Here is a 13,639-nt window from a genome sequence, read left to right as displayed (position 1 = left end):
ATTTTTAGAGAGAGAGATTAAGTCAAGTTTTAAAATATATCAGTTAACCCAAAGTATAAAATAAACACATCTACAAATAAAAGCATAATAAATCAAGATCAATGCAAAGATTTAAACTGGTCTGAAGCAGTAAGCAGAAGAGTAAGGAGCAAATGTCAATAATGAAGATCACTGATACCACAAAGAGAATGTCACCGACTCGAGTTAAAATGTGATATTTTCGACTAAACATCTGATTGTGGCAAAACTTGATTAAAACACATCATATTAGGCAACAAGACGATGAAGACATTCAAGAAATAGATAAAACTACACGGTTAGAACAAACAAGCGACTATATCATCTATATTAACCATAGTAGCTTATTTGAGAATTTAACTTACATGAATAACAATGTCAAACAGTAACAACTCAAACACAACACGCTTGATATCGATAAAATTTAGCAGATCCTTGAATATTACGACTAATCCACGAAAACAAACTCAGCACAACGATTTTCCAACGCTAACAAAACACAATAGGGAAAGAGATGAAGAGAAAAGCCAGCGGAGAAGAGGTTACCTTTTTTCGGGCCGCAAATGGAGACGAGAAACTTGAGCAGAGGAACGGGACTTCTACCACGAAACTTGACCACGAACAGCGAAACGGGAGACCTGGACAGAATGTGAGAAGTTCTCTATGCGGGAGTATATTTCGAGTGTGTTACTACCTTTCTTGATCCTTTGCTCTGTATTTCCCCTTCAATTTTTTTTCCAACCCCTAACAGTGAAATAAAAAGGGGTTTATATAGATGGGAAAAATTGGGGTTCATTTTGTTTTGGAAACCCGGGTGAGAAATCGGATGAGGACAAGGGTGAAATAGGAAATTTCATTCCAGTCCCCAAATTCAAAAAATTTCCAAGGACAAAAAAAAAGCTATCCTTTTGCACAAAAATTCAACCCAAATCCCACAAAATCCGGATGAGGGGGTAGCACGGACGGTTTGGATCGATTCCCTCTTCCTTGTGTTTGACGTGGCGCCATCTTGTAGCCACAAGAACGATTGGACGCGGCTGCCAAGCCTGGAAAGAGTTGGTGGCAGGCGCAATTGTTTTTCTTTCCGTGGATTCCGCCGTTTGATTGCTGCTATTTTGACGTTTTGGACTACTGCGTCTAGGTTCTCTTTGTTAACATTGGAAAAATGGGCCGGGTCGATTCTGGCTGGGTTTCGCATTTGGTTCACGCAGAGAAGAAGAGAAAAACACAAGGGTGGGTTCGTTCGGCTACTGTTTGCTATATTTGGGACTGTTGTACGTATGTTGTATTGTTCAGTGGGTTTCTGGAATGGGTTTCTTTTGTGAAGGGAAAAATTGGCCGGGCCGGGGAAATGAATTTGGGTCGGTTGGGAAATTATTGGAGTGGGCTATATAATCTGGAAATGTTTTTGAGGTGTTGGGCTGGGAGATTGGAATTGCATTTTAGGCCAAAATTTGGTCTTGTTAGAATAATTAGGTTTGGGCTGGGAATGGGTTTGCTGGAATTATATGGGTCTTCTTTTGGTGGGCTGATTTTTCATGTTGATCTGAACATGAGGGAAGGCAGATAATATTGAATTGAATTTTAAGAAGGGTAAATCACATAAATATGCTATGTTATAACAATATTTACCATCTATGGCAACATACTTTTTCTAACTAAATATAACATTTTTTTGGAATTAAGAAAATTGTACGGTCTTCGCCTCTTTCTCAGCCCTTTTTCCTCTTCTTCTTTTTACTCTTCTGCTTCTTCGTCTCTTTCTCTGACACTATTTTTCTTCCTCCTCTTTTTTTTTTTCTTCTTCTTCTTCTTTGAAATTTTCATTTAAATAACTATCCTCAAATCAGTTTTTTCCCATATTTCACTATTTTTATCCAAAAACAAGATGAAAAGAGGAATAGAAAGACCGAAAATTTGTACAAAATCATGTTTTTAAGCAGAAATTTTAAATCTCTAAAATTACAGAAGCAAGAGTTCACCATTGATGATCATTATAAAACTTCAAATTTTGAATTCATTATTTGAATTTTATGAATTTGTGATTAGTTTGGATAGGTAGTTCGTACAAGTAATTGAAAATGTCGTTTGGAGTTTATATCTCAATTTTAAGAGGGTTTGATTTAGCTTATAATTGATTTTAGGAGAAATATTAGATTGAAACTCGAAAAAGGTGAAGTTTATGGAACTGTATTGCAATTGTATTAAAGTTGTATTAGATATGTTTCATAATTGTATTAAAATCATGAACATATTACAAACTTCACTCCTTTTTTAGTGATAACATCCAAAATAATTTAAGTAACAAATTTGTTATACATTTATAACATAGGCACAATACATATTGCAAACATCACTCATGTTCGAGATACAAACCAAAATAATTTATAAGACACATATAATACATATTTTATTCATGAATAATATAAGTTTAATTCAGTCTATAGATTATTGTCTTGTCTTTCGTTAGTTACATTTTGCATTGCTAATTTTCTTTTCTAATTCAACTTTAATATTTATGTAATACACTTCTAACACAAATTTAATTCATTTTGTAGTTTATTATTTGTTACTATTAGATTACTTGTTTAATTCATTATTGATATAAGTTTAATTCACTCTATAGATTATTGTCTTGTGTTTCATTAGTTACATTTTTTATCCATGCTTAATTCTCTCTTCTAATTCAACTTTAATATTTGTGTAATGCACTTTTAATACAAGTTAATTCATTTTGCAGTTTATTGGTTGATTTGTTATGATTGAATTACTTGTTTAATTCATTGTTGATACAAGTTTTATTCAATTTACAATAATGCTCTTTCGTTTGCTACATTTTGCATTCATGTTTAATTCACTTCTAATTCAACTTTAATATGTGTGTAATACATTTTTAATTCAAGTTTAATTAATTTGGCAGTTTATTATGTCTCTTCATTTGTTACGATTAGATTACTTGTCTAATTAATTATTGATACAAGTTTTATGCAGTCTACGAATCATTGACTCCTCTTTCGTTTGCGATTATTTTGGATAGGTTGTTCCTACAAATAATTGAAAATATCGTTTGGAGTTTATATCTCTAAAGGGTTTGATTAAGTTTAGAATTGATTTTAGGAAAAATATTAGATTGAAGCTCGAAAATGATGAAGTTTACAGAACTATATCGCGTTTGTATTAAAGTTGTTGCATTAGATATGTTTCATAATTGTATTGAAATTGTATTAAATACATCCTACATTTATAATACATATTGCAAACTTCAGTCCCTTTTAATGATATCAACTAAAATAATATAGGTAACACACTTATAATACATTTATAATACATGTACAATACATTTTTAATACATATTGCAAATATTACTCACGTTCTTAGTGATACAAACCAAAAGTAATTTATAAGACACATATAATACATGTTTTATTCATAAATAATACATTTATAATACGTATTGCACACTTCACTCCTTTCTTACGGATACCAACAAGAATAATTTAGGTAACACACTAATAATATATTTATAAGACATGCACAATACATTTTTAATACATATTGCAACCATCACTCATTTTCTTAGTGAAAAAAGCAAAAATAATTTATAAGATACATATAATATAAGTTTTATTCATGAATAATATGAGTTTAATTCAATTTATAGATAGTTGTCTTGTCTTTTGTTAGTTACATTTTTTATTCATTCTTTATTCTCTCTTCTAATTCAACTTTAATATTGTGTAATACAATTTTAGAACAATTTAATTTATTTTGCAATTTTTTTTATTTATTGTTACTATTGGATTACCTGTTTAATTCATTATTGATACAAGTTTAATTTTCTCTATAGATCGTTGTCTGGTCTTTCATTTGTTACGTTTTTTATTCATGATTAATTCTCTCTTCCAATGCAACTTTAATATTTGTGCAATACACTTTTAAATACAATTTTAATTCATTTTGTAATTTATTGGTTGATTTGTTACGATTGAACTACTTGTTAAATTCATTATTGATACAAATTCATTCAGTTTACAAATCATAGAATGCTCTTTCGTTTGCTACATTTTGCATTCATGTTTAATTCTCTTCTAATTCAACTTTAATATGTGTGTAATACATTTTTAATTCAAGTTTAATTCATTTTACAATTTATTATGTCTCTTCATTTGTTACGATTAGATTATTTATTTAATTAATTAATTATGATACAAATTTTATTAATTCTACGAATCACTACTATACGAAAGAAAGTAGAGAGAGAAAGAAGGGAAAAAAAGCAACAGAAAGAGAGAGAGAGAGAAAGCAACAAAAAAAAAAAGCAAGAAAGAAAAAAACAACAAAAAGAAAGCAAGAAAAAAACAGAAACAAAAAGAAAACAAGGGAGAAAGAACGACATAAAAAAAAAAAAAAAAGAGCTAGAATGAGAGATAAAAATTATATAAACAATTTTTTTTTTAAAAAATAGATAAAAATTAAAAAGATGAGAGAGAAAAAAGAGAAAGAGACGAGAGAGAAATCTAATAAAATATATAGTATTGTCATATATTGCTATAAATGGTAATAGTAAATAGTATATTTAAAATAAGTAATTATTTTTTAAAAGAGATCCACTTAAATAATTAATCCTTTTAAGAATTGTATTGAAGGAATTGAAATGGGCCAAAATTAAATAAAACGAATAATATCGATTAATTGTTGAGTTTCTTAATCTTAACGAAATAAAATAATTAGCTTAAGTACGAACTAATTAGCTAAAAAAAATATAAACTATCGAATAATTAAACTAAGTAAATATCCAAATAAACAAAATCTTTTTGAGATGATTTTCGAATATTTATAAAATATATTGATTATATACAAAGTTATATAAAACATACATATTACTTAAAAATTTGTAAAAAGTGACAAAACTATTTAAAATAACTTGAAAAAAAAAATATGTTGGATTTTACAAAACTAATTATCTCAAATCGTTTGAAATTGAAGAAGCTCGATGATTAATCTATCATGTGGAGATCCAAAATTGGGTATCAACAACGGTCCAATATAATACAGTTTAACATACGTTATTTTGCCATGACATATCTACGTACCTAATATTTACAACTGTTTTGGCGCGCTTTCTCTGACAATACTGATCCGTATAGCAAAAGAAATGTAACTACAAGTTGAAGTTAAGCTCTTGATTTCAAGGAATTGCTATTACTTTGAGGACTGGACTGGAGGCCCTGTTGTGCCTAACACCTTTAAATACTTTACATTATGCAACATGATCTTTTTCCTGTGCCTTGTGATCTTAATTCAACATATCAAATAGTCAATCATGTGGACGACGAGAGCGCCATAAGAGCAACCACTACTGATTTCATAGTCGGTCTCATTTCAGGATTTTTCTCTGTACAAGCTTTAGCAAGCTGTGCCATCTGCAATAGACAAACGATATGTTGCTTCAATTGGAAGCAGAGAAAGAATAGGGGGTAACTAGCTAGTGCAGTAATTAAAGAGATAATAGTACCTTGTAGACTGAATCGAGGGGGTAGTCATCGTGGAGTTTAGGGTCTATCATTCTGGAAATGGCTTCAATTTGATTTGAATGACTATGAGCTTCATCAAACTACAATTGTCACGGAACAATCACCATTAGCTCATCGACTGATTCAAAATTTGTAACATTGCTAGAAATGTACAAACTGAGTGTCAGATGTTAAATACAGAAGAGTGTAAACAATATACTCCAATAAAGTTTATGTCAAGGTCATCTCAATGACGATGAAGAAATTTGAAGAAAAAGTTACCAAAGCAACAAGGCTTCTTGCTTCATCAACACCATCTTCCTTGACTATTGCATCCTTGGACGAAATCAATTCATAAAGGACAACGCCAAAAGCGTAGACATCTACTTTACGAGAGATAACTCCTGAATGACCATACCTGCACATTTTGACATTCCTTACTATTTTCTACTTTATGACACATTAGATATGCTCTCTTAGCCTCAAGAAATTCTCTGTCTGTGTTATACGCAGGAAATCTTTGAAGGGCGAAATGCTTGTTTATCTTGTATAGTTAAGTGGTGATCATAACAAGTCGATGATACCATAGAAACATTAATCAATGTTCGAATCAATTAATTTGCTTACATATTGATAAAACAGTTTCTGAAAGAGATTTTATCTAGGATATAGTACTAATCTTAAAGGGAGTGCCAACTCTGTTTCTGTGAAGACCACTTACTGCCAGATTCTCTATTCAAGTAAAAAAGTTTGGAAAGCTGAAGCTACACCTACTATTAGATGCGCTTAATACAGTGAAGAAAAACTTACTCTGGTGGCATGTATCCAAATGTACCCATACAACGTGTATTCAGAGTTGGATTTCCACTTTCAACAAGTTTTGATAAGCCAAAATCTCCAATCTGTGAGTGATTAACCAGTTAGAAGACTACAAAAGTTGTTGAAACGCAGAGAATTAATAGGGACTACAAAGATACCTTTGCATGAAAGTTCTTATTTATTAGAATATTTGCTGACTTAACATCACGATGGATGTAAAAGGGGATGGTGTGCTCGTGTATATACTCAAGACCTCTAGCTGAATCCATTGCAATTTGCACCCGTGTTGACCATGTCAATAATTCTTTCCCTGGAAATAGATTTGCCAAACAATTAATAGATCAGTAAGCATAGAAACATCACAAATATAAATAAGAAGAAAACCAAAAAGAATGAACTATTCCATCATAATTCTCGTACCACGAAGATGTTGGCTTAGATTACCATTCTCAATGAATTCATATACAAGGAAGAGGGACCTCTCAACACAAAACCCTATCAAGGAAACCTGCATGCATTCAGCATCAGATGAATAAATTAAGCATAATACTACATTTCAGTTCCCCACCAGATCAACAAAATGATATACATGCATTCTAATTCCAAGTGCAAACATCCTTCACATTCTTAGGTATGCCTCTCTTCATGGAAATAGTTTCAAATTCAGTTCCCACTGTAAATTCTAAATAAACTCCTACAGGATCTGTTTATACCTTCATATGATAAACTAAACTTGCAGCTTTACGAGCTCAATGTATACGGAGTAGAATGATTAAAATGAAAGGGGTGAAAATCAGTAAAACAACATGCTTTGAGTGAGAGAAGCACTCTCTTTACATTTCCTTCTAACCAATCAACTATTCCAGGCATGGGAATGTTCTAAAAACGATATTATTAAAACTTACAAGATCGGGCACTCAATACATATTATACTCATCAACAGAACGGATTTATAAGCAAAATGCATCAACTGACAGAAGATATTGATCATACCAGGTTCAGGTGATGAACACGCGTCAATATTTTCAGTTCAGCAAGAAATTCTGTTCTTCCTTCCCTATTCATTCGCTTTATTGCTGCTTTCTGTATCAGAGTTTTCACTGTAGAATTAGCAGAGACATTGCCACCCTGAATAACAGTCTTTTAACAGCTTTTTCAGTTTATTTTAGTTGAGACTTACTCACATCTAACCTAATCAACTTGCAAAATATCTAATCGGAGATCCGTGTTGGATCAATTCCCATCAATATGTCAAAATTTGTTTCGATGAGTTTTGACTAGCAATCGTCCTAAAAATCATAAAGTTATTACAAGCAATTATAGCTAGATCAGTGTTTTCCTTGATAATTCCCCCATAATCCATTTTTATAATAAACGACTAATGCAGAGTGCAAGAATTGTGTTCTCCTAATTGATTTTGTAATATATTTCTAACAATAGATAGACAAAATTTTGCAGTCATGGAGAGACAAAAACTCGAACTGCAGACCTTGCCTCTCAGCTCAGCATAATAAACGGCTCCAAAGCCACCTTCTCCAATCTTATTCGAAATGCTAAAGTTATCAGTCGACTCAGCAAGTTCTTCAAACGAAAACTCTACTGATTTGTCCACATGTATGCCCGAAAGATCTGCTGAAGCACCATTAACAAGGTCAGTGCGTTAGGAGATTTGAACTCGGATTTGGGGAGAGCAAAGAAGTAGAAGTAGAAGAAGAAGAAAAAGGAAAATTTACAATTACCAGGACTAGGATGATGGGATTGACTTGAAGATGCTGGGATGTTTGCTGCAACCTTTTGTTCCTTCCTTCTATAAATACCCACATAAATGATGCCTACCAATAACAAAACTCCGGCTAGTGCAGCTACTGCTAATGCAGCTATTGTTTTACCTGACGAGCCTGATGAGACACTCATACAGAACAGTCAATATGCTTATGTTGTACAACACTTCCATCAACAACTTGATTTGGGAGCAATTAGAAGCGATCCAACACAAAATAAAGAGAAGGAAAGGGTAGTCCACCTTTTCTGCAAGCCAGGGGAAACATGAATGACCAAATACGTTAAACAATATGCAAGCATGTTTTAAGATAAGGTGCTCAATGTATAACTGCTTCAAATCTGAAAATTGTACCTGGTTGGTATAGGTGGATAATTCCCGAGCTTATCTGCATAAAACAAGTATATACATGGATAAAACTAGATTTACAAATTGAAGATCCATCACAACAACAACAACAACATTAAAAACAGGATTTTCTATGCTTGCCTAAATTTTACTCTTCTTCTTTTCTTTAATTTGAACTCACCTCTGCCTGGAATGTACAACAATCCGCTGCCAGCACTGAAATTCGCCATGGGATTGTACATTTCTATCAGCTTGGAGCTAGTATTAGTCACCAACGCGATATAACTCAAATTTTCCCCTGGCCTCATCGGATACGTGATAAACAATCCATAATCCTTTGACACATCTTTATTCCCACAGGAGCAATTCACAGTCACGTTCAAGGTCACATGATCCGGTATATTGTTATCCGGATAACTATTATCCCTCATCAACAACTCCTTATTCGTCAAACTGGAATAGCGCCTCCTCGCAATGAGATCATAAGTGTCATTGGCACTAACATTATACCGAAATACATGTCCCAAAAACTCACCATTATTAAAGCAATCACAACGAAAGGGAACGTTAACTCTGGATTCGGTTAGAATAAACGTGCTTGTGATTTGAGTATTCCAGTCAAGGATATCACTGTATGAGATGTTGTCAAATAGTTGGTTTATTAAAGGGAGATTCGATTCGGGCCAGATGAAGAAGGAAGCTAAAGCTAAATCACAGCCATTTGTGCAACTGCTGGAATAACATGTTGTGCAATTTGAGAATAAGTAAATCAGGACTATGATTATTATTGATCTTCTTCTAAGGAATATCATTGTGCTGAAGATTGAAAGAGGAAAAAAATAAAATAAAAAGGTTGTAGTTTTGCAACTGATTGCAGTTGAAGTACTTCATTATCTAAGTAGAATAATTGGACAAATTACCGGCTCCGTCCCATATCTGTTGATCACTTTCCATTTTACACTATATTTAACAATAAGATGATCAATTTCACTAATTACACTTTGTCCATATTGATAACATCAAGAGAAAATATGCTTAATAGCACAGGGCATATGAATAGAATACAAAGTAATAATGAACTCCTGAAAAAACAAATCTTTATAGCTTCTAAATTTATTTTGATTTAGTAGTTGAATAAATAATATGAAACGAAGTAATAAAAACAATTTAAGTATCAATACGTTGACATTTGAATATTCTGTTTTCGATGAAGTAAACAAAAACAGAAAAAAATAGCTGCCACTATTAATCATTTGTCAAGGTCTTTTATCTTTCCTTAAAACTCTATAGTTTATCAGCGCCGTCATATTATCTTTTTTTAACTATTTTATGATGAAATAGTCATGTTTTAATACTCGAACGTGAATATTTTAAATTTTGTTTGAGAAGAAAGATAATTAAGTACACAAGTTTATCGATTCTTTGATCTTAAAGACCGCTGTATTTAAGAATGATTTATTGTCGTGTTCACTGACCCTGCCTATCCAACATGAGAATTAAAACTCATGTCAAAAATTGATTGCAAATTTTTTAAAGTATAAAAACTCAACCAATATGTCAAATCAAAACATAATCTCAGACTTGAAAAATAAAACAAGTTACCTCAGCAAACAATAGTGAACGCTAACAGAAAAAAATGTCATACATGTACTTCATTTTCCCGATACGACAGATTAATATTAAGGTTCAAAGATTCATTACCAATTATCTCCAAAAAAGGTTGACCCGTATATTTATTTGATTTGTCGGAGTACATATAGTGTGAATTAGTGATGTTCAAAGTTTAATTGTTGAAAATCCCTTCAAATTCTACGATTAAGTAATAAGAGACTTAACGTGTAACTAATGCATAATTAAAATTAATAGTAATTAAAAAGAATACGTTAGTCATGTTGAGAAAAATAAAATAAAGATATGTCCAGTTACTATTAAAACGGAGGAAAGAAGAGAAAAATGCAAAACAAATCAAATGTGCACATGACATTTTTCTTTTTTTGGAAAGTCACTGAATTAAATGCAATTAAACGTGTCGTTGGGAAGTCTAAATTAAATGACTTGTTGGGTGGGAAAATTAAATGCCAGCAGACGTGACTACGTTAAGAGATTATGACATACAATCCAAATTAGAATGAAAATATGAAAAGAATAAATCTTTAGCTAAAAAAATATATATCACAGATTATCTTGCTATAAACCATAATTATAATTATACAGAGAGAGAGATATATAAATTGATTTTAACAAGCTGAACTTATTGAAATTCTTGTTACAAGTTATAACGATCAAAATCTTTATTTTTAGATGGGAGATCAAAATCTTTACTTATGTTCCGTTGTTGAGATGTAATGTTTTGACTTTTTTGATGCAATTAAATTATCACTAATAGAATTCGTGAAAAAAAAAAGTCTCGTTAATGATAATGGTAGAACTCTCTAGATTTTAGAAGTCAACAATGGATAATGAAGGAGATTTTAATGTGAAATCGTAGGAGTAGATGCCAGCGGCCTCTGATAGCATTAAATACAATGAGAAGCTTGTAATCAAACTCATAGAGTATGATACTTTAATAAAAATGAAGGGAATTTTTGGATAGAAATTCATAAAATAAAAAATGTAAATTTATAAAGATAAAAATAGAGGAATGTCATAAAGTATTTTAACTTTTACATTTAATATTTAAGTATTATGAATATGAAAAGGTAAAGAATATGAGAATCATAAATACTATTATGAGTAAAAATTAAATAAATGAGTTATGAAGGTAAAAATATTAAAACAAATGTGGTTGAAAAGGACAAATAAAAAAGACATAAATATAGGACTTTCAAATGATATTAATTGTTATATTATGTGGGCTTAGGAAAAGAGATAAGACGCTGGCAAATCTCTAATTAAATGGATCAAATAATTTTTAATTTTTATTACTTAATTGGTATATCAAGAGTCTTTGTTATAAATATTTTTTTATTAATGAAATATTTATTTGGAACAAACTAAATACTTTACTTTTATAATAAAATAATTATTTAAATTTGGAAAAAATATAAAAAAAGGAAAAAATAAATAAATACAAATCAAGATCATAGAAATATGTCACATCACTTTGTCTGTATTTCTTCTTTTATATATTCATTAAGAAACACAATAAGTTATCATAAGTTTATACATTTAAACTTGGGGGTTATGAGGAGTTATAGAGATTATGGAAATATAAGTTATGAAGATAAAAAGATAGAGTATAAATTATGAGATTGAATATATATATATATATATATATAAGTTTATACATTTAAACTTGGGGGTTATGAGGAGTTATAGAGATTATGGAAATATAAGTTATGAAGATAAAAAGATAGAGTATAAATTATGAGATTGAATATATATATATATATATATATATATAAAAAGAAATAATGAAAAAAGCGATATTTCTTAGTTTAAGAAAGGAAATTAATGAAATTAATTTTAAGAAATGACAAGGTTAAAGTTCTAATTAAGTTTGCGGGACTAGTTTCTCCATTTATTTATTTAATAGGAGAAAATGAAAAGGTAACAAAAGACATTTAAAATATGATAAACAATAAATTACAATAAAAAAAATTTTGGGTTGATTAATTCAGAATCGTTGCCTGAATTTTAATTTGTACCAAAGATTTATGAGGAATCAAGATTGATCATAAAGATCATCATTTATTTCTTCTACATAGTCTAAATTTACCGTAGGAAGCATTTTATTGATTTATTATTAAGTCAATTATGTAGAGAAATGCAAAAAAAAAAAGAATCACATTTCACCATGCTTTCTCTTGTTCCTTTTTAGTGAAATAACACAATTTTGTATATTTTTTACTTTTTATGAAAATTTTAAAATATTAAACAACAACAATAATAAAAGCAAAGTTAATTCAGTAAAATTGGTTAATTAAGCTTTTTACTATGTTGGTTAATTAGTAGAGTTTCATATTACTCTTTTATGGTGAATAAAAAGTAATCATGTTTTTTTATCAAAAAAAAAATGTTCAAGATGAAGAAACAAAATAAAAGAGGATAGAATAATATTAATTGAAATTAAAATAATACAATAATGAATCTTCAAAATGTTTGAAAATCATTCAAACTTTTATACTACTACGGCAATCTCTCTTCATGAATCTTTCAAGATAATCAAGTTTCAATCTTCATTTTGTTGAACTTGAACCAAATAATGTGAACATCTCTTTGCCTATGTAATGAATCTTTGAAGAATATATCTATGATCTTAAGAAATCAAAGTAAATGTCATGTTATGATATTATCTTTTAGATGTCTTCTTATTTGTTTGATTATTAAATACATGATTAATGAATAAAAAGATGAAAAAAAGAAAATTTAAAAGAAGAAAAAAACCTATATTAATAAAAACAAAGAATGTAAAAATCAAAATGAACATTCAACATTTTCATAGATGATTGGTATTTATAGATTGGTAATCCATAAAAATAGTTATAAGGGAGTTGTAAAGACATGTTATTTAAGTAATAAATGTGAAAGGATGGAGATTTTTTGTAACTCACTACATATAATTACAATAATAAATATGATTGAATTTTTTAATTAATAAACAAATTATTTAATGAAAAAAATGAAGAAAAAAGGAGAAAAAAGATAAATAGGAATGGAGGCCATAGAGAGGTGCAACATCGTTTTGTCTTGATTCTCCTTAATATGTATATATATAGAGAGAGAGATAGATATAGATTGAACAAATATTATTGGACATCTAAAAATAATATAATGGACAAATAAAGATGAACGATGAAGATGAGTTTTAAGAGAAAATTGGCATCAAATTTGGCAATGACCTTTCAAATGATTTACAAGGAAACCCATACTCGTACTGTTTTACAGGCGATTAATGGGCCGACATCTCTCATTCCAGATCTCCGGCCCTAAACTACCTTCAGAACTTTACATAACTAAAAAAACAAAATTGAAAAATAATATATATATATTAAAAATAGTCATAAATTCTGCTATTTATACAAAAACTAGCACAAAAAGAACAAAACTATTTTGGGTCAGTGGAGTGCAAATTCTACATAATACCCTCAAGGGAAAAACAAAATAAAATAGAGCTATTTATAAGACTCTTCGCAAAGCAAGTGAAATTGGAAGATTTATT

General features: G+C 30.0%; 2 protein-coding genes across 2 annotated transcripts in view; one reads left to right on the top strand and one right to left on the bottom strand.

Annotated features, from left to right (window-relative positions):
- Positions 1-5,091: 5,091 nt before the first annotated feature.
- LOC125816249 (lysM domain receptor-like kinase 3) lies at positions 5,092-9,303 on the bottom strand. Its single transcript, XM_049495834.1, has 12 exons — positions 8,660-9,303; positions 8,485-8,518; positions 8,374-8,378; positions 8,090-8,248; positions 7,840-7,982; positions 7,344-7,433; positions 6,771-6,858; positions 6,509-6,660; positions 6,342-6,433; positions 5,814-5,949; positions 5,534-5,632; positions 5,092-5,441 (listed from the first exon to the last, which is right to left on the bottom strand). Exons 1-12 carry the CDS (start codon positions 9,288-9,290, stop codon positions 5,340-5,342), a joined length of 1,731 nt encoding a protein of 576 aa, XP_049351791.1. The 5' UTR covers positions 9,291-9,303; the 3' UTR covers positions 5,092-5,339.
- LOC125816242 (vesicle-associated protein 1-1-like) overlaps positions 8,440-13,639 on the top strand; it is a 150,596-nt gene continuing 145,396 nt past the window's right edge. The window contains exon 1 of the mRNA XM_049495827.1: positions 8,440-8,444. The gene's annotated coding sequence lies outside the window, so the exon portion shown is untranslated. The remainder of the gene's footprint in view (positions 8,445-13,639) is intronic.

The sequence above is a fragment of the Solanum verrucosum genome, unplaced genomic scaffold, assembly GCF_900185275.1.
Source record: "Solanum verrucosum unplaced genomic scaffold, falcon-dt-bn FXZP01000261.1, whole genome shotgun sequence".
Classification (NCBI taxonomy): domain Eukaryota; kingdom Viridiplantae; phylum Streptophyta; class Magnoliopsida; order Solanales; family Solanaceae; genus Solanum; species Solanum verrucosum.
This window is presented reverse-complemented; position numbering and strand designations above follow the sequence as displayed.

Coding starts and splice junctions, on each gene's coding strand:
- LOC125816249 (XM_049495834.1), bottom strand. CDS start 9,290: ATGATATTCCTTAGAAGAAGATCAATAATAATCATAGTCCTGATTTAC. Junction 6,859..7,343: donor GTGTTCATCACCTGAACCTG/GTATGATCAATA, acceptor GAATGCATGCAG/GTTTCCTTGATAGGGTTTTG. Junction 6,661..6,770: donor TCTAAGCCAACATCTTCGTG/GTACGAGAATTA, acceptor ATCTATTTCCAG/GGAAAGAATTATTGACATGG.